We start from the raw sequence: 25,584 nt of genomic DNA, 5'->3' as shown, positions 1-25,584 counted from the left end.
CTGCAGAATCTCTTGTTTGGCAAGTGTTAACCCGTGGGTAAAATACATCATGTGATATTATTAGATGTGTAGGTCTAAGAATGTGGATTTTGGTTATATACTATCACTGAAAACCGGGACGGTGCCATCTGATACGTCAAGTATGTACGTACCCACCTAATGTAAATACAAATAAATGTAAATATATTATCGCTGAATAACGTATAACTGAAGAAAAGTGTACTTAAGCGAGGGTGCTACCTGGCTTCAATAAAGTCATTGACAGTGACTTGTGATTTGTTTTCCTTGGATTTAAACTAATGCTAACTAAATCGACCTTGTTGTCACACAAACCTCTTTCAACCGTTAGGTTGTTCTGTATGAATGCCAGAAGGTCAACTAAGGACGAAGGTAGGCGCCTGAGAAAAAAAAAATGTTGCGAAAGAAAAATATTTGAAATAAGTAGAAAATAAAAAAGACAAAGAAAAAAAAAAACATCCCAGGTAGCTCTTTCTCCTTTTTCTTCTAAGAAGAACTTTTTCTAGTGCGCCACTAAACCTTTTGCCACTCTCGACAATCTGGACACCTGAAACAATGCACTCAACTCGGCGCATTTAATAATAATCCCTTAAGCATGAACAACATCTGTCTGCTTAATTTCTATTCAAACACGAATGCGTTACGCAGCTTTACTTGAAATAAAGCCTTGACGTCATTGAATCGAAGTTGATTGGTACTCATAACGAATATCGCATCGAAAATGGACTTTTGGCAACAGGAATCACAAAAAAACTGCTTATCCACTCTCTCCCTACAGCCAGCTCTAACGCGCGGTTTCGAGGTTTGATGGCATAAAACCATTGCTCTTAAAATTCAAAAACTAACCAAACCAAAAACTAGTGTTCTAAAAAAGGAAACAGTTGACATCGTGACACCACCGTGATAGAAAAAAACACTGACATTTACAAAACTAAACGACACATTCTGAATAATTAAACTAACGTTCTCCCTTCGTTTATACATCTCATTGAGATGATTCATTATACACTCTGCCAGTTACATTCACCAGGGTTGCGCAAGTCAAAGTAGCATCATTTTAATTGCAAAAATAAAACGAAGTTGTCCTAGGAACGAGATTGCGTCAGTACTAATGACAATCTTTCTCAGAAGTATTGTCAAGGCGGGCAGGGAGCAAGCAATCCTTAATTTTAGTGCAGGCACGTCATACTAGTCTGAGCTGCGTCAAATGCGCTAAAAAAAGGAAAGGGAGACGGAAATGGAACTCGCGCGCGAAGCGCAGCTATTCTCTAGTTTCAAAGATTTAATTCGAATTTCTGAGGTGTTTTAGGTCTTCCGAACGGATTTTCACCGAAATGAGCTGTTGGGTGCCTCTGAACTGTTTTATTAATTGAACATTTCATTTTAAGGAGGCCGTGTTAGAGGTCGATATTGAAGACTCTGGAACAGTAGACGTCTTTGAATTTCTCTGCGTAGCAAGATTAATCTTGCAAGGGAACCTTGCTTTCTCTTGGACTTCGCTGACAAAACAGACAACAAAAGATGAATACAAATATCAGTTCCGCATGCGCTAGTTTTTAATTTAAACGTTTTAGTTACAGAATGAGAACAAATCCTAACAGTTAAACTAACTTCATGACCAGGCTTGTTACTGTTAGTTAAAACTATGAGCGAGTTAGGACCCCATCAACTGGAAGAGACACTCTATAAATAATACTCTCATGAATTCTCAGTAAAATTGGTCTCTGATATTGGCTCAGTGTAAGACACAAAGTTACTTCATTCTTCTTCCTTCGGCAGTTCAGTCGTTTCTGTAAGAGTTTCGAATGACAATGTTGCTCCTTCGTTGACAAAACTTCCATCTTGTTTTAGTTCATTTCCAGGTTCGCCACTTTTGCCATTCAGCCAAACTGTACTCTTGTTTACTCCGTTCTGCGTCACTTGTTGTAATTTGCAATTATTATTCTTCTCCTTCTGTTTGATTTTGCATAGTTTGAACTTCTTAGGACAGTTAAAGGCTCTTTTCGCAGCCTTCCTGAATTCCTTGCTCAAAAATGAACTCACTAAAGGATTTAACAGAGAATGTAGAAACGCTAACATGCCTACACAGAAAATAAGCACACCTAAAGGGTCATAGTGGTCCATGACTGGTGTAACATGTAACAGTTCCATAAATGTCAAAGGCGTTAAACACACTACAAACACTACAACAACGACAAGGAGCATCCGAATAATACTTCTGCGTATTTTCATCGCACCACAAACGTCAAAACGAGATCTCTGGCGATACCTCTTTACGACATCGTACAGCTGCTTTTGAACTTTTGCGTAGGTTAAAGTCATAACTACAATCGGCACAAAATACAAGACAGCAAACATCGGCAAGTGATAAGCAAGGAAAACAGTCAAATATTCATGTGGGCGCTCTTCCATACAGACAAATTTGCCGTTCAACTTCTCGACCGAACTAAGGCACAGTTGCGGCACAGACAGAATCAACGAGGCGATCCAAACGACAATGATAAGTCTCCCGCACTTGAACTTAATTTCATGACTTTGAAATCGAGAAGGATGGCATATTGCCAAGTATCTTTCGATACTGACAACTGTCAGGCTTAATATGACCACGTTATAAAATGTATGCAACAAAAAACGGTGGAACCTGCACAATCCATTTCCAATCTCCCATTCACCGCTAAAAATTGACATTGCTTCCAAAGGAGTTTGCAACGCAAATAATAAGTCCGCTGCGACCATGTTGCAGAGTAAATTGTTCGTGACATTTCGTAACTCTTTCACTCGCCAAAACACAAACAAAATGGCCGTGTCCACGAGGATGGCGAGCACAAGAAGTGTTAAATACAAAATGAATCCAAAGTGGTGTACCCAGACAGGCAACTCGTCTACGTAAGGTCCTATTGTAGAGTTCGGCGTTACTGTTGATAATGAAAGGATGAACGTTGTAGATTCATTTCTTGTCGGATGCATGTTTATCTGGTTGGCCTTTTGTTCACAAATGGCTGCCCAGTATATTTAAACGAAACAGCACAACCCCTCTCGGTGTAAATATTCTGTTGTATCCAAAGTATTAGGTAATGATCTTTTCAGTTTCTTTTCAGTTCATCAGTGATCGAAGAAATAACGTTCTGATCCTGCGTATGCTAAATAAATAAGCACCCAACCACGAAATAAGTGCACATCATTTAAACTTATGCCAAGTCAGTCTGTATTGTTTCAATCACGGTCCTACGGAGTCATCTATTCGGAGCAAACCAATGCACCATCGAGCTCAAGTAAGCTCACTTTCGTTCTACGGTCGAAAAAAAGCCAACTCGGTGACTGTCAACTCCTGTCAGTAATTTAAATCAAGAACACACCGTGAGTTCGAATGCCTTCCTCTAAAAATGTTATCACGCTGTCTGTGCTTGCCAGAATAATTGATTCTTAAATAATATTTTGCATTTTCAAGTAGGCATGACTCAGCTAGCATTGTTTTCGTTATTACGTTTCACCCCAGTAACCAGCAAAGCTACGTGTACGGTATTGTTCTGTTTCCATTTTGCCGTGTAATGTCGCTGTTGAAGTGCCCTTTCGAGACCAGTAACCTGGCAGTCGTAACTATTTTGTGAGCTGAAAAGGAAAGTTTCATTATTTTTATAACAAATTTTTCTATTGCATTCTTTCCTTTTTACTGTATGTTAGCTTTAGCTAACAGATGTTAGCTTACAGATTCACTGCGGTCAGGTTCTCAGGGTTTGAACCCCCCCTTCTTTTCGATATTTTGGGTTCCGTCACTCAGTCGTAATAATCATGTGCAGAGCCCTCACATTCTGCTTTCCTAGCCATGTAAAATGCATAAACTTTTCACGTTGTGTAAATTTTGAAAGCAAGCCATATTGGTTAAGGAAAACAGCAATTAAGCGAGAAATTACGATTATAATAATAAATGATAGCTAGCAGAACTGATCACCAGCAAATGATTTAAATTAGGCCAGGTCTGTTTGAGGGTGACTAAGTAAAATTGCCACTTAGGCCGTAATACATTAATCTTATTTGACCTGTGATTTTTATTACTTCCTTAGCCCGTGCTATGATAATGGAACTTGAATAGTATGCCGAAGGCTATTTCCGTTGAGCCCAGCAAAATTGGGCGATGACTCATATCACGTGAAAATTACGTCTTTTTTTTCGCAGCCGATATCTTGGATCGCCCTATTGGATTTCTCAATTTATCTAAAAAAATGTAAAAAACCGCCCAAATTGACTTTGAAGTAACTAAAGCCAATGACAAAGTCGCTAAAATGTATTTGAAGTATCAAGGTTAAATTGAGAGGGAAATTTCCAAATTTGGAAAAAGAATAGCTGTCACAATACTTGTCAAGTCACGTGAACGATGAACTATTATCACTTATTTATTTATTTTTATTTTGTTTAGTCACCTACACAAACAGAGCTTATATATCAGGTTGAACAGAAATCGTAGTCAATTACATATCACGATAAACGTAACAAAGAAGTCTAAGGAAACTATAAGCTTGTATGAACAGACTTCCTTTTAAACTAGCTTGTTAATAAAAACGCGTGGAAAGAGAAACCAAAAACAACGCACGCACTTACGTCACAAATTAGCTTTCAATTTATTTTTTTTTTAACAGAAATGGACAGAGAAATGAGACAGGCAATAAAAATTTCAGGCACAAAGTTTGATATTAACGAAAAAAGTTATGAATGTTCAAAGTTACCGTGTCACTTTGTACATGTGCACTTTATGCATGCGCTACAAAAACCGGTTTGACAACAGAAAACAGGACTTTGGACTCATTACCTTAACTCGATTATTACGTTTTTCTTTTAGAGCTTTATTTAGTCCAGTAGAAGATATTCTCAACTATAATACTAGGAGTCCAGCAAATCAGTCATATTATATGCCCCGACCAAGAACTATTTATGGAATATTTCCAAGAGCCAAAAGTTTGGAATCGTCATGTCTCGGTAAACACATAAAACCGTCTTCTTTTATTTCGGCAGTTTAAAGAAATAAAAGGGGTTTTTTAAGCAAATGCTAATTCTATAAAAATTTATCTTACATTTTCGTTATTCTCATTTGCTGCCTATTTTTGAATGTTAGTTCTATGCATTTTGTTTGGTAGATACGTATGTGTCTTGCATGTTGTGTGCGTGTAAGAAACATGTGTTTTCCGACGTTGTTATTTAAATTATTGTCATGTAAATCTGGATTCCTAGCTCTTTTAACTCTATTTGTTATTTTAGGAAACCTGTACCTTTATTTATCTAAGTTCTGTTTTATGTCACTGTATTCTTTTTGAGCCAAGTGATGTTTTGTTTTAGCGGTGACTTGGCGCGATTTCTTTAGAAACCTCTATTTCTTCACCAATTTGTTGAGTTAGAGTTACCGGATACCTTCGAGAGTCGTTTTTTTGCCAAAAAAAATTTGAGGTCAAATTAAACATTTTTAGTCTCGCTTCATTTTCAAAATAATAATAATAATAATAATAATAATAATAATTATAATAATAATAATAATAATAATAATAATAATAATAATAATAGTTACAAATCTTGAGGCGTGCACAAATTATCAACAAGAAAGTTTTTCAAATGAAATTGTATGACCCGCCAGAGTGCTATAAGCCAATTAAAATGTGTCAGCGTCAGGGCTTCCTTTGATGTTTTTCGCGGTAAAACATCCGGAGTCGTTCATTTCATGTCGCCTCTCTTCCTTTTGTTTACGTTTGCAACTTGTGATTTATTCACACCAAGTTTTCGCTTGTGTTCGTTTTGCGTACCGTGTATGGCGAAATATAAGAAAGAAAAGAGTCCGTGGTTGAAAACTAAGAAGAAAACTGGTCCTAAGAAAAGAAAGTTTCCGATGAAAGATGGCGAAAAACTCTTGCTGAGACCGCATAAGCGCGTAGCGCATAAGCCCAGGTAAAATAATCGATATTTTGAGGCCCTTTCCCTCCCCACATATAGGCCCTGCTTGTAGAGTAACCCCACGCGTTATACAGAAACTTGAATTTTCATCAATGTTTCTCTTTTCAGCCAGTTCCAGTGCCCGTTTTTAATACGCTAAAACAGGTCAAGAAAAAGGAAACCATTTACTGTACATCGTAGTTTGTTCTAACGTTTTACCGCTGCTCTTCGACTATTCTAAATAAAACTAACCATCTGAACAATCCTGTAAATAGGAGCGGCAACACTTTCCACCAAAATTAGTTAAAAAGTGATCAATACATTCTGGGAAAACCAACGGTGTTAATTAAATTCTACCCCTTTCCGAGACCGGGATCACGCAAATCAAAGTGACCACCGTTTTGAATGTGGAGTTAAAAATAAGATTTCAGAAAGAGCCGCGCGTTACCATTAGTGATAGTATTTCTCAAAAGTATTTTCACAAAACATTACAAACACAACTAGGAGACGCAGAGACGAAGGATGTAACATTTTGTAGGCGCCTCATCGTCCAATGCAAGCTCAGTAAGTCAATTTGCACAACTTTTAATTTAAACGCCTTCCGTTACAGAATGACAATAAAATCCTCACTGTTAAGCTTACTTCAAAACCTGGGCTGTTTCCTTCTTAAGGCACCTGCAAGTGTTAGATATAAAGCTACTCGGACCTTACTAAGATCGCATCAAATGAGATAAAAACTTTACAAAATATGATATCATATATTCTTAATGAAAACTGCGCCCTGGTATTGGCTTATGGGACAGAGCACTTCATTCTTCTTCCTTCGGCAGATCCGTCGTTTCTGTGAGAGTTTCAAATGACAATATTGCTCTTTTATTGACAAAACCTCCACCTTGTTTTGGTCCATTTTCAGCTTTGTTGCTTTGCTCGTTCAGTTCAATTGTGCTCTTATTCACTCCGTTCTGTGTGATTCCTTGCAGTTTGTCATTATTCATCTTCTCATTCTCTTTGACTTTGCACATTTCGAGTTTCTTAGGACAAGAAAAGGCTCTTTTCGCAGCCTTCCTGAATTCCTTGCTAAAAAATGAACTTACCAAAGGATTTAAGAGAGCATGCAGAAACGCTAACATGTCTACACAGAAAACAAGAACACCAAAAGGGTCATAGTGGTCCATAACTGGTGTAACATGTAACAGTTCCATAAATGTCAGAGGTGTTAAACATAGGACAAACACTATAACAACGACAAGAAGCATTCGAATAATACTTCTGCGCATTTTCATCGCACCACAAATGTCAAAACGAGATCTCTGGCGATACCTCTTTACGACATCGTACAGCTGCTTTTGAACTTTTGCGTAGGTGAAAGTCATAACTACAATTGGCACAAAATACAAGACAGCAAACATCGGCAAGTGATAAGCAAGAAAGACTGTTAGATAGTCATCTGGACGCTCCTCCCTGCAGACAAGTTTGCCGTTCGACTTCTCAACCACACCGAGGAACAATTCCGGCACTGAAAATATCAAAGAGGCGATCCAAACCGCAAGGATAAGTCTCCCACACTGGAACTTAATTTCATGAGTTTTGAATCGCAAGGGTTTGCATATTGCTAAGTATCTCTCGATGCTGACAACTGTAAGGCTTAATATAACCACATAATAAAATACGTGTAGGAGATAACGGTGGAACTTGCAAGGTCCTTCTCCTAAGTTCCAGCGACCTTGTAAAATGGACGTTGCTTCCAAAGGAGTTTGCAACGCAAATAACAAGTCCGCTGCGACCATGTTGCAGAGTAAATTGTTCGTGACATTTCGTAACTCTTTCACTCGCCAAAACACAAACAAAATGGCCGTATTCACGAGGACTGTGAACACGAGGAGTATTAAATACAAGATAAATCCATAGTGGTTAACCCAGGCAGGCAGTTCATCTACGTGAGGTCCCATTGTGGAGTTCGTGAGAGTTGATAATGAAAAGATGAACGTTGTAGGTTCGTCTGTAGACAGGTGCATTGTTATTTGTCGAGTTCTTTGTCGACGGGTGCCAGTTCAGTATATTAAGACCAAACTTAGCAAAGCGTCTAGATGTAAATACTGTGCTCAGCGCATCCAAAGTGAACTGAACGTGAAAGTTTTAAGAATCACTTTACAAATTCTGAATCTTACGTAAATGAAAAATCGCCCAACCACGAAGTCAGCAGACAGCGTGAAAGTTCATGGGTTATCTCTATTGATCCAATCATCCTCCTACGAAGTAGTCTATCCGGCGGGAAGCGAAGCATCATTGAATTCGATTATAGTGGACGCTCACGTTATATCCTCCTTAAAAAAAAAATGCCAACAACTCGGCGACAGCCAGTCCTATTTATCAGTTACTGCACAGTAAATTCACACTATGCCTTATGATGGCTTTCTTTAACACGAAAGTTCTCGGGCAGTTTCTTCGTGGGAACTTATTTATTCCTCACTAATATTTTGCATTTCCAATTAGATATGATTCAGCATTGTTTTCTTTAAAATGATTCGCCTCAGTAACCAGCTAAGGGTTTGTTTAGCTATCCATATTGTTATGTTTGATTCATTTTGATGTGTTATATCGCTATTAAGGAGCCTTTTCGAGACCAGCAACCTGGCCGCTGCGACTTTTCTCCAAGCTGTACGGAAAGTCGAATTCATTTTGGATCAGAACTAACAACATAGCTTCGCCTGAGCTGAGCTGCGTGAAACCAGCCACGCTTTAGTTAGCGGCGATTATTAATTCACGCGACATGACGTGGGTCTTTTAAGAGCTTTTGAATGATTACTAAATTGACGCAAGAACCCCTGAATTGAACGTGCGAAAATGTCAAACTACCGTCCCTGTCAAATTTGTTAGAACAGATCTCGTCTCGTTGCCCTCTTAATGTTGGTACACGGCAAGATTAAGTTTGCTCGGGAAAGTGCGAAAAATAACGAGAAACAATATTTAGAGATGGGTAATGGAAGCATGTACGACAAAGCCGTTAAAAAAGCAACTAACATCTGATCTTGACAAGATTTCATTATACTAAATTTTATTATGAGTTAATAAATAATAAAAAGGTGGAAACGCGGCGTTAATTTTCTCGTGGGCTTTACCTGCTCTTGTTTTGATCCATAGCAATGGGACAATTCAAGGGTCATTCAAACCACTTTGCGCCAATCAGTTTCTCATCAAAATTACCGGCTTGAACTTAATTTGAAAGACCAACTTGGAGTAGAGAACTGATTTCGTAACGTTGTTAACTAATTAAAAAGTTTAAAGGTATAAAACACGCGATGCTTATTTGTTTGATAGAGGTCCACAACTGTGAATACGGCTTTTATGCTTTGTTTTCTTTGTTTGTGTGTTTTTGTGCACACAATGGTTCTCTTGCTTAACAATCATCCCGAAATCTCTGTTGTGGTTTGTATACGAATAAAAAGGGCATTGAACAAGGGCTTCTTTATTTGGAGAAAGGTTAACGTTGGTCCGGCTAGATGCGTCACCCGCTTGCCGGGCCAACTTTTTCACCAAATGTGGACTCGAGATAAGTTATCCCTGTTCCACGACGAGTGAAAGTTGCCCAACTTATATATTGACTGAGTACGCGTCTTTCTTTTTGATTTATTTCTTTAATTCACTCACTCTGGTCATTGTTTATTTAAATTTACTTGCTTTGGTAGGACTCGTAGTCACAATACTCAGTTTTAAAGCTGAAACCGGACTTATAACTTGCACGTGCCAGTGCCAACGTGCTTATGTGTAAAAACCTTAGTCACGCTACCTTCGAAAATGGTTTACAGGATAACGTTTTGTAAGGAAATGTATGAAAAGCTGGCTCGCCCAGGGGACGGGGTAGACCTTTCTACCCTCTTTTACTTTATTCCGACATTAAGTTTGTTTGGTTTCATAAACATCATTGGGCTGCAAGCTATCTTCTTCTTCTTATCCTACTCGAGGCGCGAGCGGTGAGCGTAGCGAGAGGATAGTTCCTTCCTCTCCTCAATCCCTGCGCGTTGTAATGCATATTTGCATAACTTCTTCATCTCTGCTTAAGCAGTAGTATCTGAGGAAACAGGACGACTGCTTGCAGTCTAAAACATCCCCTTCTTCAATAGTAAGATGAATACCTTCAAACAGAAATAAAAGAGGAAGCGATCAATTTAATAACATTGGCATAAGAATTTTTCTAGCTAGATGTTCCGTCATTTAAAACAGCTCCCCGAGTCATATCTAACGAAATCACGGACCGTTCATAATGATCTTGCTTTTCCGGTTGCGAAAATGTACTTATGCTGGCACGCAATAACTCGTCTGAGTTGGCTATCCCAATGATTTAACCACAGGAAGCAAACAACAACCCCCTGATCTCCAAATTCTAACTTGCACCACTGTATATATGCAAAACACAGAAGAACCTCGTGTAGGCCTTAAGGCGTAGGTGAAAATTAATTAAAGAGAGCAGAATAGAGAACCAAAGTTCAAACAAAGTATTCAAATGATTGATGGAGTTTGTATGATTGCTACTCGTTGAATGCGCAACGCATGACGTGTTTGTTTTGTGATTGGGTCCTGAGATCTAGAAAGCAACTGTGATAACAAATCTAAAAAACAACATCCATTTCTTCGACATGACGGATGATATAATTAACGGTTTAGATCCTGGCAGGTAGGAAGTCGGATCTGAACAAAGGCTATGCGTAGGAAGCAATTTTCAAACCAGTAGTGGTGCATATTACCATCTTATTACATCTTATTACATTAATATTGACGTCATGAGACGTGCTGACAATATTACTGTTGAGTAAAAGAAGAATCGTTAATTAGAAGTCAGAGATTAAACACCTTTGAAAAGAAACACAGACAGACAGTTGTCTCTAATTCACAGTCCTATAAACTGCGACGCAATGTATGCAGTGATCAGTACCGTTTCCTAACGGTTCCCTTCCTCTTAGTAACTTTTGCTGCCTGTTTTATCAATTGTAAGTTCTAACCATGTTTACATGGCTGAATCAAAACTGATCTTGAATACTGCAAGGAGACAGCATAAGGAGACAGGTGGTTGTTGTTAGAGATCTTCGGCTAAAGCTAATCGCTAAACACGAATTTATAAATTACCCAGAACAGTTTGATTTAACTTCTTTCAGTGATTTGTTAAGCTTTGTAGCTAACAATCAAATGAGAGCTTTTGAGGCCCGACCAAAGGCCATATTGCAATATCATCCAACATTATTGAATCCAACATTGTCACTGGACGATGTTGCAAAACGTTGAACAAGGTGGCAAAACGAATGCAAGATGTTTGATGCAACACTTAGACTCAAGGGTCTGGAACCAAAATCTACCCAGCATACTTAGAAAACAAACCCGCGCCATGTTGGTTTGCCCAAAAAATGGCGCGAGACCGATCGACCTTCGCGTCGGACAATCTTCACGCTCTTCCCTGTATTACATTTTCACTTACTCCTTTGCCCTTTCTCTTCCTATTTAAAGAGATATCGCTTGTGTTTAAGCTTTTGTCATTGAGAGATTGAAAATCTTGTTCGTTCAACAAACTGTAGCTGAACACTCACGCGGCAACGGGCGAGGCAAATATAAACAATAAATCATCACCCTGGATAGAGGTACCCACAAGGACAGCTTATATTAGTGGGTATGCGCGTGATCAACAATGTTGAACACGGTGGCCAAACTGGCCAAACCAATGCAACATTGTTGTTCACGCCTGAGAACAAAAGAAAAGTTCTCAAAGACGATGTCAAAGACGATGTCTGGGGGGAAATCAACGTCTTTCAACATCATCCAATATCATGCAACATGGTGGTTAAACGAGTGCAACATGTTGGATGTAACATTGTTGGACTATGTTGCATCAACTTGTTGCATTCATTTGACCTGGCCTTTATGCATTGTCAACAGTAAAGGAATTAATTCCCTGAAACGAGTACGTGAGCGAACGGTGACATCGAGCTTCGGAGTGAGTGAGTGAGTGCAAACATTTACTTCCTCTTAATTCTCCTCATCCTCAATCCTTATCGTTCACGTTCTTTTGAGATTCGTTTCCTTTTCAGTCTTGCACGGTCAACGATCTTATGAGAAGGCTAAGCTTTGTGAACAGAATACAGAATACTATTCCTTTATTGAATCTTTTACAGTTTATTGTCACAGAATTCACTGAGTTGCGCGACCTTCGTCAAATTGAAATTCAATTAGCAAAACCAAACTTTCATGCTTATATTAAAAGAAGAAGTAGACCGCGTGACAGAACGTCAGTAGTTGACAAATCATCGCTTTCTCAGAAAATAAATCTTTTGCCAATTCTAAATACCAAATCTCCACAAAAACAAAAAACGGTAGGTCAAATTGACATTTTTAAAGCTGTCTTCGAATGGATGGCTTTCGATACTTGAAGCGTTCGGTGAAACTCGTATTACATGTATATGAAGTACTGTTGCTGTGTCATTGACGGAAGACCTCTGTCCAGGGAGCTTTCATTACGAAGGACGAGTTGCAATGAAATAGCTCTTATGAAGGAGGCGCAAAAGATGAGGTCAAGTTGGTGAGGAGGGGATATAAGTAGACTAAGTCTTGGGCAACCAAGTTTCAGTAATGAATTGATAACCCTCCTCGTCCGGACCTCAAATACAGTTGGATTTCTGTCAGATATTTATATGATTGAGTAGCGCGACCAGTTAACTTGTGGTACCGATTCTTTGACTTAAGAAACAACGCATGCGCAGTATTTATATTTCAGCGCGATCGTTAAAATAAGAATTTCGTTAAGCATGAACTTTTCCTATTTTAATACTGTTGATTTGTGAAAATCAGCTGTAGTAGTATTGATCTAATTTTCATTCCGTAAGTACGAATTATTTGAATTATTATTTTGTGAAAGATGATTTATTCAAAACTGAATGAAGTCACCTGCAAACAAATTTTTGTAATAATTCTTTGTTCTGTTAACGGCGCCAGCAAAAATATGGAATTGAATGGATGCAGATCGCGGTAAAAAATATACCCCAGATCGGAGTATACGTTTGCTATTGAGTTGAAAGAAGACGGTTCTAATATCTCCACCTCGAGCTGCTATAAATCAACCGAATATACCATTCATGAGAGCTCGAAACCGTGAATTTGCATATGGAAACAAAATAATAACTTGTCGTTTTCTACGCGAAATTTTAAAGATATATGTAGACAACGCAACAGCGATGGGAAAGAATTTCTGCCTATATACCGATAGTTCAGGATAGTTCCAAGGTGGTTTAATGTTTACAGTTGACTTTCGTTATAAATATCGAGCTTGTTCGACCGAGACGAGATCTAATTATAAGTAGAATTTTCCCAACACAAGGAACAATGAATCAACAAAGATTATCTTACTGAGCGAGAGTTGCAATCATAAGTAGGCCGGTATATTTGAAGGAATCTTTGTGCGTAGAATAGTGCCAAGATTCTTTCGCTATATCTTGCATTTTCTGGAGGCGAGAATATTAGGGAATCTCTAAGAAAACTTTCATTTTCAACTTCAGTTAATAATATTTTGCGCCCTATGGTTTATTTATTTAGACTTTTGTACCAAACGCGGAAATTATATGCAAATTTCTAAATAAAGTATTATAGTTTTCGTTGTTATGGTAACAGGCAGGTGGCTGTCATCTCAAACATATTTTGATATCGTAAGGGTTTGACTTATTTAATGTAATAGCACTGTCCTAATTTCGTACCACGTTACACAGTGATTGGCAGTGTGCAAAGAATTTTTAACTTGCCCGGTTTCTCACACTTCTTTACGATTGTCTCGTCGCTGAGAACCCTTCTTTGCAGCTTGGGTCTCCTTTGGCGATCACTTTGTGTTGATGATTTTATTGCACGTTCACAAAAAAGCCACCACAAAACGGAAAACGGTTATAAAATAAAGTCAAGGGAAATACTTTGTCCCTCACAGTACCGTAAAACTGTATGCTCAAATATTCGACATTGTATTCTCAAATATTCGATATTCACCGATATTGGTTTCTCGAAAAAATATCGGTACTCGAGAGCCTGAATATCGGTGGTTTTGATACCTTTCGTTGCTGCTCACGTGACTACTTGAAAACAAGAAGTGGGCCAAGGGGTATTAGTTCCTCACTGAATGGTCTTAGCAACTTGTTTCGAGACTTTCAGGCTACCCCTCAGATTAGTCCGCTGAACGACAAGAAAAGACGATTGGACTATTTTTATTTGGTTAAGTGAAGAAAATACGTAAAGAGACAGGTCACATGAACAAAGTCCCTCAAGCCTTGAAATGAGTATTTTACGTGAAGGAACCTGTCGTCGGGACCTTTCGCCGGTAATCTTAAAAGGTAATCTTAAACATAGCAGGCAAAAGAACTTTCAGTTCATTCCTTTATTATTCACACAGAAGTCTATGGCCCACACGTCATTTTCTTTCTTTATTGACAAAATATGTTGTGGACTAACTCGGCTGCGCCTCGTGAGTCCACAACATTTTAACCACTGTGGTGACGAATATCGTTGTCGATAAGAGTGCAGACAACGCTAAACCACATTTAATTTGTTTTTTACCAGAATATCAACGTCAAAGAAAATTTTTACAATAACTGTAAAAATTTCGGCGCGCTGATTGACGCGAGCGGCGTTGTCTGGACTCTTATCGATAACAGAAAATTAACCAATCAGATTGCGAGATTAGAAACAATCGTGGTAAAAATTAGTTACACGTTTGGTCTTAGGTTATACGGAGGGGCCTAATGCTAAAGTCCTTTCACCTTTTATGGGGGTACCGGTGGGTGTACAAAGACCAATATACAAAAACAGCGCGTAACGTAATCTAGTGTGAAAGTACAATGTTTCCTTCTTTCTTTCTTTGTTTCGTTCCATATACCTGTCTCCTTCTGTACAGAAGACTCTTACATGTGGTCAGCAATCATTATAACAATTTAAATTTTTTTTCATGTCATTGCTTTGGCCTTGCGGACAGAAAGGATGCTTGCATATTTATTAAATCAGTTATGTCGCATATTTATTTTATTTGTAACAAAAATAAATGACAATCAGTAAGGTATCCTAATGATTCTAATTCATTGTCGGATCTAAGGGAGCCCTCCCTTCCCTCGCTTTTTTGGCCCAAAATCGAGGGCCGTAGCTGTTGTAGGACCGCGGAGCTGAGATACGTCGTTTCACAAACAGAAGCAAGTCAAGCGTTCGGTACCCCTCCCCCCGACTCACCTGAAGGTCTGGATCAGCCACTGTAAATTGATGTTGAACTTCTAAGTCGGTGATTTAGCCAATCTCGTACCCAGAGCTCGAGTTACCCTTTTCCAGCGGTCCTCGTTGCTTGTTCCGCTGGATAAGGGTAACGCGGGCTCTGGGAACGAGATTGTGATTCAGCACTGATCAAAACACATTTGTGGTAACTGTATGTTACATCTCGAGCTTGTAATATCAGTTGTCTACTGGTTACAATGGAAAGAACTTAGAGATTTAACAACAGACAGTTTCTGCCAAATTTCCATCCTTGTCTAAAAACATTTCCAGACAACATTTTAATGCTCCTTTTGTTTTCTTCCCGAGCAATTAATCATGATTTGAATAACAAAACATCTTTGAATGACCCATTCATTGAAATGAGGTTTTCTCTTAGGGAATTAAAAGAAACAATGGCACGTTACTAGCAGAAATGTGAACACTACAACTGCGAAGACATTGTTTTACTCTTGTAGTTTATCCATGGCTTGCTTCTATAGGTAGATAATTTTCTATTCTATTGAAAGCAACTCTCGAACAGAGAGGTTTGTCCTTAGTTTTGACATAAGATCAGTTAATAAACATGACTTATTAGCGAATATCCAAACACATCACAAGACATCAACTCTGAATGCAATGCACTTAGTTTCGTAACGGTACAATGAATACGCCATCCTTATTGTAAACATAGCGTATATTCAAACAAATCACGAGAGATCTGCTCTGAATCGCAATGCATATAATTTCGCAATGGTACAATGAATACGCCAACCTTATTGTGAGCATGCAAGGACATATTAGAACTTTGCATCCGTTCACAACATTGCGTAAGTCAGTGCACAGCTCGCAACATGAAGAGACTATTTGCAAGATGTCCAACCTTTCGCAGAAGATTTCAGAAGCACGAGTTAACTTCATCAGCAGCAAGCAAATATGGCGCTTTTGATTGCGATAATTCAGTGATTGCTCGATCGTACCATGGTGGGACAGTGTTGTGGGAAGAATGCGGCAAGGCCACAAGTCTAGAAAGCAACTCTGAGGTTTCTTCATCGGCATTAATAGCGATGACTGGTGGAAACTGGCAAGAAGAATCAGCTAGATCCTTCCACCCGAGAAAACATGGGCACATTTCAGATATTTCGGCCAAGCCGCCCGCAAATGAATTAAGCGGTGAAAAGCAACAAAAGATCATTTGTCTGTTGAACCGTCTGTATGCTGATGAATTTATGGATGACATATTTCTTCTAGAAATTGTAATTTTGTTTACAAGCAAGGAAGAATCGGAATCACAAGAAAATAGCAGAAGCATTATAGAACAAGAAGATGAAGCAGAGCTTGAAGAATGGATAAATATCATGGCAGAGAAGATAAACGGCGGTAAAAGCGACAGAGCAGATGCCAGTGCCTGTCCGACTAGAATACCGGGTCCTGTGGGAAGACCTGTGATTGGAGGAGGTTGCATGTCTGAATGGCTTCATGACAGAAGCGGCACAGCGCTTTATACCTGTGCATAAATTACACAAGTTGAACGGGCCCTTTTTTCTTGAGGTTTGTAGAGCCGAATGTACGATGTCTTTTGCCAACTTGAAAGTGAACACAATCTATTGCTGGACTTTCTAGACTTCTTTCGATATTGACTTCCTCGTGACCTGGACGCCTTGGTATTTTTAGAAACTCCTTTTGTATGGACAAGGTGCGGCTGGCAAGAGTTACCTAACAAATACAATTTAGTCCTCCCAAATGTGTTAGTCATTAAGTTTACGAAAGCTGGCTGTTTTGGGATCTGTCACTGTTCTTCTGTGAATCATTCCATTAAAAATGGACAATATATTTACTTTTATAAGAATTTATTAGAGGGCTTGTATTTGAAGCGCGACAAGAGGAATTAAAGGGGTTTTTTTTATGTGATCGACAACAGTGCACTAGATATAAGGAATAGAGAAGGCATAAGTTATACCGCTTTTATTGAACCTCTTTTCTCGCTAGTAATTAAGGAAGTAATGGTTGTAGCCAAATAGGCTGAAAACATTTCGCTGATCTTGAAGACGGTATTTTTCCCACGCTGGTCACAATACGCTGGCTATCGAACTTACCGCCTCTGCAGCGGAAATGTTTGTCTATGCAAATAAATAGTGTATAGATTCGACGTCCAAGTTTACATATAGTGTGCATAACTTAAGGAGTGGGCAGAATGTTTTCAAGACTGAAAAAAAGCAAACAAACAGACAGAACAGTGGTTAACAAGGGCTTGTTTGAATGTTGGTATTAGAGAATACCTACAATCCAATGTACGTGTACGAGGCTTTCACATTTTTTACATCCGGCGGAGTTTATGTTGTCTTTATGCAAACAAGAATGAGAAGGCAGGATATTCCAGAAAAGCATAGTCAGACTTACGTCAACAAAGGGTTGTTTAAATATTCACTGCTAAATATATAATAAACATTTCTAATTCTAGGTATACACAAGACAGAAGTTTAATTAATTAGAGAAGAGGAACATGATGTTAGAGTTTAACAAAGCCATTAAAAAAATATTGATTCATTACTTGACCGAAAAAAGAGGTCAAACCGCCTGAGGGAGTGTTTCCCATATTGCATTGCTGTGTTAAGTCTATGCATCCTTAAAACCTGAATTCCCAAGATTATAAGCAGATGAAGCGAAGGATCACCAAAACTATTAGCTTGTCGGCATCGTTCTTAAAAGGTCGATGCCTACTACGTGTAATACAAAAGTATTTTTGCGCGGTTTATGACTATGCGGGAACAGTAAATTTTTAGAAAGGAACTATTGGAACTCAAAATGAAAATTAGGGGTAACCACGCATTTTCAGAGATAATTAAGCAACAATAATTTTAAAAAGCGGTAAGATACAAACCAATGGATGGTTTTTTTTTTTCATATTGAAGCTTTATTATCTCTAAAAAATGCATGGTTACCGCCAATTTTCTTTTTTGATACCAAGGGCACTTGCTACGTTCTTCTTTCTACGCATAGTTTTAAACCGCGCAAAAATATCCCTGTTTTAGTAGGCACTACCCATAGGATACGCGAGTATCTAAAGATGCGCAGAACGTATGCGCAGTGACAAAAGTAGGCACAGTCCTTAAGTACATCAAAGTTTGAAATGTAGTCCCTTAACCCAATTCAACGTCGTGTTGATTTTGAATATTCCTACTATTTTTCGGTAATATACTGAAGCAAGCGTGACATTTTCGTTTCCCTTGTAACAAGATCTCGACAGTGCACGTTTTTTTTCCATATTTGGATTTTTTGGTACCTTTTGGTGAGAAAGTGTAAGTTTATTTACTAACCTTTATAGTTTTACATTATCTTATTTATTGGTTAATTTTTACCAATCTTAACTCTTTTGTGTGGTTTTGGTGACATCGAGAAATCCCAGATGCATGACGGATCTAATATGACGGTTGATGACGCCATCTGACCAACTTACCAACCTTAAAAGAAACAGTATTTTTTGCAACGAAGGCCCAGCTTCAACAGGATTAAGGGGGTTAGTTTCTAAAAAAAAAAAAACTGTGTTTCTGCGTCGGTGGGGGGGTGGGGGGGGGGGGGGTGGGGTGGAAATCGAATGTTTGGTTTTATGAATGGAGCTGAAAAGGTAATTTGGCCACCGTAAAGAGACTCAAGTGCTAATGCCTTAAACGTCAGTGGGCCGGAGTTAAGGTGGCTGAACACAGTTTGCGCGCGCTTTACAGATTCTGTAAGTAAAGCTATTATGCGCGCGCTAGGGTTGTGGTACGCAAATACGGCAGTCGATAAAGTGATCCCTCAATTTCACATGAAATGGATAATAAAGTTAAGTTTTGATCCTAGATAACTAAGTTTCTCTTTTATGGACTCTTTTTCTTTTCTTTCCGAGCAAAAAAAACATTCACCAAGACCTTTCGCATGCTTTTCATCTTTGCCATGAAACCCAAATTAAACCACGCATGCGCATTTGACCAAAAAATTGCGACTGGTTGTTTTCGTGGAAATGAACTGTTTTCTAAGGAACCGCTCATTAGAATTCCCTGCAATTTGGCATGAAAATAGTTCCCTAAAAGCGTAACTCGCCTACAAAGAGAAACCTAAATCTAACAGAGGGTATCTTCACAAAACATTAAAATGCAAAATCAATATTTGCAGGAGATCTCTCTGTCAAAATTGCATGAAAATAGTGCAACTGTGTCAGTGTTTTGTGAGTTGTTCCGGATACAAAAAATGGAAAAAATCTAATGAGTACATTTTCTAAAAATATCGGAAACCTACTTTTTATGGACGTTTTATAGTTTGCTGCGTTGCCATGGAAACGGTACTTCGCTCAACAAGACGTACGGAAATACATTGTCTCTTAGTTGGTCTTACACCATACCAATTTTGAGCGTCCAGAAATACATAGTTTCCAAATAACGTTTTCTAACACCTGTACACTAAAAAACTGTATTCGGCCACCTTAATGTACAAAATACTGACGGCAGATTGATTCTAACGGCGTAGGTGGCTAACTTGATAGGAACAAACAACAAAGGCTAGAATAACTGAAATATTTTTTTTAAAGGATTTTCTGCCTGATATTTCAATACAAACCTTCCTCGAGGGAAGTTCTCCACCTGCGCCGTTAGGATCAGTCTGACGTCAGTATTTTATATTTGAAATAATTTGCTGAACTAGGTCTACAAGTGATCCGGCACCACTCATCGGTTTGTCGCTGTGGAATTTGCAGATTTTATTGTATTTGTCTGAGTTAATGTGCGTTCCAAAATCCCAAAACTGATTCTTTAATACACATACTATCATACACAGTGTAGTGTTCCTATTCTACGTATCCTGGTTCTCTTATTTAGGCTCGGGACCTGAATAAGGACTAGCATGGGAATTGCCAAGGGACAGTTGAAAACTTGGTCCGCGAAATGTTCTCACTCAATTTCGGGCTGATTAATTCCAAGCTTGGTATAGTTGCAACTTTGAAGTGTAAATTGAAGGTAATGCAGTTTTATTTCCTTTTACAGCAAGCAGCTGTCAAATAATTTACCATGAAATCCCAGCTTTACATTTTTGTTAATTAAATAGCTAATTTATATTGAGGAGTCGTTTTATTTTCAATTGAAATTGAAGTTTTAGCTATTTATTCATCAATTTATTCTACAGATATGGTGTATAGTTTCATATTTACATTTTCTTTTAGATTTGTTCCTCAAAACATACAGCCTTCCATTCTTACAGAACTCGTACACCCTGTCATGGGGCTCTTAATTTTGTCCTTGTTGGTTGACACCTAAAATTAAGCCATTATTAAAAACAACAACAACAACAAAAGAAAACACAAAACAAAAAACAAAACAACGACAACAACAACAACAAAAAAAAAAAACAGAGGATCTGAGTTGTTCTAAAACTTTGTTGGTTTTATTTTTTGTTACTGACCAGCCAAAAAAATATAGAGAAAAAAAAAAGAAAGAAAAATCAAATCCTGAGCTTTAACCCACGAAGAGGAACCAAAGAAAGTGGTCTATTTTATTACAGGAGAGTAATTTCTAATTAATTTTATTTTCGACGGAATATGTTAGACAACGCGGTTAAAATTTCGTGGCGAATCTCATGAATTCGCCAACAATAAAGGAATGGGTTGAGGCTCGCGTTGGCAAACAACACTGTTATTGAAAAACTCAGAGCCGCGATTTTTGTTGAATCCCTGCCGGTCAGTTGAACAACTATGAACATTGACCAATATGGTGTATAACACAGAATTAGAAGAATGTAAATATAAAACATGGTTATTACGGATTTGCGATACATTTGCAGATGTGGAGAGTGTGTGCTCACGCTTATTTGAAGTTCATTGTCCTGAATCTGTATCCGAGACACTATCGCAGTCTGAAGCTTACGCAGGCGAAGCTGAAGCGTTATGTAAGCCGAAGCACAGACAACGAGACATACAGAAACCGCTGCTATGTTGAAGACTTGATAAAGTCTGATATTGTTGAACCATGTGACCACCCAGAGACTTGTTGAAGACCACAGAAGAAACAACAAAAACTTGATGCGCGTTAAAGAGATCCTCGCATTGTATGTCTTCTTTAGATAAAACGCAAGAAGCCTATCTAACGCAATAGCGGTCACTGTTAGGAAGGAAACGGCTTGAAAGACATTGGCTGACAAGTGAAATCCTATCCCGGCGAAACAAAACAGCTGAAAGTTATCGTTCATCTCGGCGGCCTTGTAAACGACGTACAATGGCTGAACAAAAAGTCCAACGGCAAGATCAGAGAGTGCTAGGTTGGACAATAGAGCTCTCGAGGGCGGACGAAGAGTTGATGAACACCTTTTTAAGGCCCACAGAATGGAGGTGTTCCCTACGATAGCTGCTATAGACAAGATGGCATTGAGTGTACAATTAATAGTGTACATAATATCCAGTGGCTCTTCGGGATAAACTAGAAATCGAGTCAAGTAGAAGCACCCGCGGTCTGCTCGGTCATTCAGCTTCGTAGAATTTCCCAAACTAAGGTTGGTGTTGTTCATTTCGATGGACGTAAGTTCGACCGTAACTCGACTTGTAAAACAACTTTTTAAACTATCTGATATTAGATCTGCCAAACAGTTTTGCATGGATGGTCGAATGTCAACGAAAAACAATAATTTTCGCAGGTGTATTTCCTTTTGTTATTATGTCACATTCGCTTTTTAATGGTAATCAATTCCGGATCTTGTGCGAGGGTGTTCCAGTCATAGATAATGACCCACCATTATTTTAATTAGGGCAAATTGACGCTTTTGAAGCACGTACGCGGCATAAGAATCAAGTTGTTTGAAAATCAATCCAGTCATTTAGAAACGAAATAAAAGGGGTCGTATATCAGCAAACAAATCCGCTAACAAACCATGTACTCCACTGATGTAAAACGGCGGAAAGTAGAAAGATAATGAAAGAGGAAAACAGTCAGTAGTGCAATAACCGTGGGTCGTTAATATTTTCTCATTAATCAGTCAAGGTTCATGCTGTCGATGATGTTAAATAAATCATGAACACTTTTCGCAGTCTATACTGATTTAATGCACGATTTTTAAATTATTGAAATATTAAAATGTCGTGTCAAGTTTTACGACAAGGATTCTAACTGAGGGGGCAACTAAGTTCCTTTTCTGACCTTTAACAATATTTTCGAGAGGATAAAAAATAAACAACGATTATAACTGGTGTGATCAATACTACAGAAAAATAAATCTCCAACAGTGTTGCTTTATTGATTGAGACGTCAACTACAAGTTCAATTCGTTAGCAGTTACTTCTCTAATGAACACAAATCACACGCATTAAATTAATCCCTACAACAGCGATAACAGGCCATACAGATGAACTATTTTTGTGTGAGGACATAAATTGAATTTCCAATCTTTGCCGCCTGAAGTTTATAAAATAAGGGAGTTTGCTCTGATATCTAATGTACTACTCTAGTTTAAAATAACGTCCAAGAAAACAATAAACGTGAGTTTGAGCATTGCTTGTGTACTCAGATGGACTCCAAAGGTGTCACAACGGCATAGGAACCATGATAAAGACGTGAGATATGATGGCGTTATTTATGCTCTAGTAATGCTCTATCATGTTCTTGTACACACGCGACTAAGTAATTCGCGTTCTATGTAAGTAAGTGGGGCGATTTTTTTTGGAGGTCACTTAGCGTGTCAAAGCGCAAAACCAAAGAAACGGGTATTCGATACTCCATCGAAAACCGTTTTTGCAATGTCGTTCTAGTACGCTGATTAAATCAGTAAAGACAAAAAAACTAAATAAAACTAGCTATGGAGCAATACCTTCCAACGGTAATTGCACGCTAAGGTGCACGCTACTTTCCAGTAAAGGATTTCTTAGTAGGATGACGTTGTTAGCTGTTTGAAGACCTAATGTATGACCGTTTATTTGAGACATGTCAGTGAGCATCACTTCACTTCAATTTCAGTTGTTTCCCCTTCAGTATATTTTGCAGAGAGCTCTGGAAGTTTTCACTGGGGACTCAAAGGGTTACGCTCAATCTGTAGAAAACTTATCTTCATTTCCGTAGACAACATTTTATTATGACAAGAAAACAGTAAAAGAAAGGGTGAGCAGAGACTATTTCTTAGTTATCTCTTAGTTGGTCCCGCTAGTTGCTTGTTTTTGTGGCCTTTATACCATCATCATCATCATCATCATCATCATCATCATCATCATCATCATCATCATCATCATCATCATCATCATCATCATCATCATCATCATTATCATCATCATTATTATTGAAGCCTAAGTTGCGCAGAGCGTTTCAGTATGTCTTTTTCATTTCGCCACTACGTTGCGGGTTCCTCCCAACTCTTTCGCCCAAATCGTTCCATCTTTCCTTCTCAATCACTCTACGCCAGATTGTTCTCATATGTTCTGGATCTTGATTCCAGATTTCTCCCGTCAACTGAAAGCCACTTCAGTGCATTTTGGGGGTCCTCACTTGGTTGCATCAGCTGTGTAGTCTCCCTTTAATTCCAAAATCCAACTTTTATCTACCGGTTTCTTTACCAGGAATGACCACATCCGCCCCTTGCCTTCCAAATGGCGTACGTTCGTTGCCGACGTTCACAGCATTCATACGACCTTCATATGAAGGGCTGGCCGTTGCTACTTCCTGCAGGAAGGTGGTAATACTCGATGTAGTTTCTTCAACAAATATTGTGGTACTTCATTTAAAACAGGCCTTTTTGTCGTTTTCATATGACTTCATGTTTGACAGAATTATGTGTGTTTTAGTTTGCCTAGTTCCTAGGCCTCTCTATGTTTTTCATCTTGGTCAATCCATTTAGGATCACGTGGTCCGAACGAAAACAGCGAGGCCTAGACAAAAATAAAAAATTGAGACAAATGTCTCAATTTTTTCTGGCGCGAAATTTCACGTTGAGCGGTTCGCGCCATGGCGGAAAAATCGGAAGAAGTGGTAAGTTCGAACTCATTTTCGACGCAAATGCTTTGGTCGATAAGTCTCTTTCGAGTATATAAGAGTGATTTTTTTTTGGGGGGGGGGGGGGGGGAGGAAACAAATGGACCATACAGTACAGCTCTATCCTCTGGAAAGCGCCTTTTCGACGAGCAATTTGAAGGTAAGCATAAGTTTATTTGACTGGGAAATGAGCGATCGGCTTCACCGTTGAAACCATCTTGTTGTAATGAAAGGTTCTCTATTTCCAACCGGTTATTTACTACATTTTTAGAAAGCGAACGAGAGAGTGTGACCCAGCATTTTGGTAGTTTAACAACACCTTCGAAGGAGAAAGACGAAGGTAAGCTTTCTTTAAGTAGAAAAAACTGTATTTCGCAAGTTCAACAATAGTACGGACTCTGAGTCTGAAGTGATTCTGTTCAGTCCCAAATAGCATCAGCGAAGCTGCTCTGAAACAGCAGTTTTTATCTCCGAAGGTTTTGAGCGCATCAAATTCAGCATAAAGCTCCGTCGGAATAAGGTTGCAAGAGCTAAAATTGATCGCCAGTGGTCCATGCATTACATTTTCAGGAGTTTGCAAAGGTGGCAACGGTCGATCTATAATTACACATGCATCAACAAGGGTTTTGAAACCATAGGATGCCGCTGTTTGCAGCTTTCCTAGACCGCCGCAAATTCTGCCACTTTGAAAAAATAAAACGAACGCATGCGCAGTTTGTTTTTGTCTAGGATTTCCCCGGCCGTTCGCCTCAGATACGTCACCGAAACGAATTGACAGTGAGGACCTGGGAGAAAGCCGTACAGTGACTAGGCAATGTTTTAACGAGAATTAAGGTTAGGGGACACCTTGTGATGTCTATCATACAGTTCATGAATCTCATTAGCGTGCATTTCTGGACAAAATTTGGGCAAAATGGAAAGCGCCCCGTTTTCTACCAATCGACATTTCCAGGAGCTCTGCTCCCGACGGCAAGGTGACAGTTAGATCAGGTTAGCTAGGCTTAAACTACTTGCTCCAAATCACTCGCTTGTTCCTCTGGAAGAATCCCTTGAACTAGTAACACCCACTAGTTACGGACAAGGCGGGCTCTAGAGTTAAAATGGGGACCGTTTTGGATTTTTTTTTTCGCATTCAGTCCCATTTCACTTGACCAGTTTAGACATGCATTACAGAGCCGTATAATGCCTACGCTTGCGTGGGCCCTTGCAACTAAACTCTTGCTTAAAGTTTGCCCACATCGTTTTTTTTTTCAAGAAAACAAAACTTTGTACACACCCTTCTTTTAAATTGGATTTTTTTCTTTTAAAACGTTAAAAATATTCTTGTCGTTTCAATTACCACGATATCTAAGTTTAAATATCAAACTTTTTGTTTTCTACAAATTCAAGTAATTTTTTGTTATCTTAGAGCGTTTGAGCCCACGTTCCT

At 38.7% G+C, this 25,584-nt stretch overlaps 3 protein-coding genes across 3 annotated transcripts; all 3 read right to left on the bottom strand.

Moving 5' to 3' along the window:
- Positions 1-1,565: 1,565 nt before the first annotated feature.
- On the bottom strand, positions 1,566-4,974 carry LOC146489027 (nociceptin receptor-like). The gene has a single exon (XM_085105482.1). The coding sequence runs from the start codon at positions 2,983-2,985 to the stop codon at positions 1,777-1,779; it is 1,209 nt and encodes a 402-aa protein (XP_084961608.1). The 5' UTR covers positions 2,986-4,974; the 3' UTR covers positions 1,566-1,776.
- A 1,500-nt stretch (positions 4,975-6,474) lies between these two features.
- LOC146489026 (nociceptin receptor-like) lies at positions 6,475-8,661 on the bottom strand. The gene has a single exon (XM_085105489.1). It carries the CDS (start codon positions 7,944-7,946, stop codon positions 6,741-6,743), a length of 1,206 nt encoding a protein of 401 aa, XP_084961615.1. The 5' UTR covers positions 7,947-8,661; the 3' UTR covers positions 6,475-6,740.
- A 12,020-nt stretch (positions 8,662-20,681) lies between these two features.
- On the bottom strand, positions 20,682-22,829 carry LOC146489025 (uncharacterized). Its single transcript, XM_085111164.1, has one exon. The coding sequence runs from the start codon at positions 21,796-21,798 to the stop codon at positions 20,734-20,736; it is 1,065 nt and encodes a 354-aa protein (XP_084967290.1). The 5' UTR covers positions 21,799-22,829; the 3' UTR covers positions 20,682-20,733.
- Between the last annotated feature and the right edge of the window lie 2,755 nt (positions 22,830-25,584).

The sequence above is a fragment of the Pavona decussata genome, unplaced genomic scaffold (genome assembly GCF_977016875.1).
Source record: "Pavona decussata unplaced genomic scaffold, jaPavDecu1.1 SCAFFOLD_6, whole genome shotgun sequence".
Taxonomy (NCBI): Eukaryota; Metazoa; Cnidaria; class Anthozoa; order Scleractinia; family Agariciidae; genus Pavona; species Pavona decussata.
The sequence above is the reverse complement of the archived record's forward strand: the minus strand, read 5'-3'. Positions and strand labels throughout refer to the sequence as shown.

Excerpts from the sequence above, each read along its gene's own strand:
- LOC146489027 (XM_085105482.1), bottom strand. The coding sequence starts at position 2,985 with ATGCATCCGACAAGAAATGAATCTACAACGTTCATCCTTTCATTATCA.
- LOC146489026 (XM_085105489.1), bottom strand. The coding sequence starts at position 7,946 with ATGCACCTGTCTACAGACGAACCTACAACGTTCATCTTTTCATTATCA.
- LOC146489025 (XM_085111164.1), bottom strand. The coding sequence starts at position 21,798 with ATGCAAAACTGTTTGGCAGATCTAATATCAGATAGTTTAAAAAGTTGT.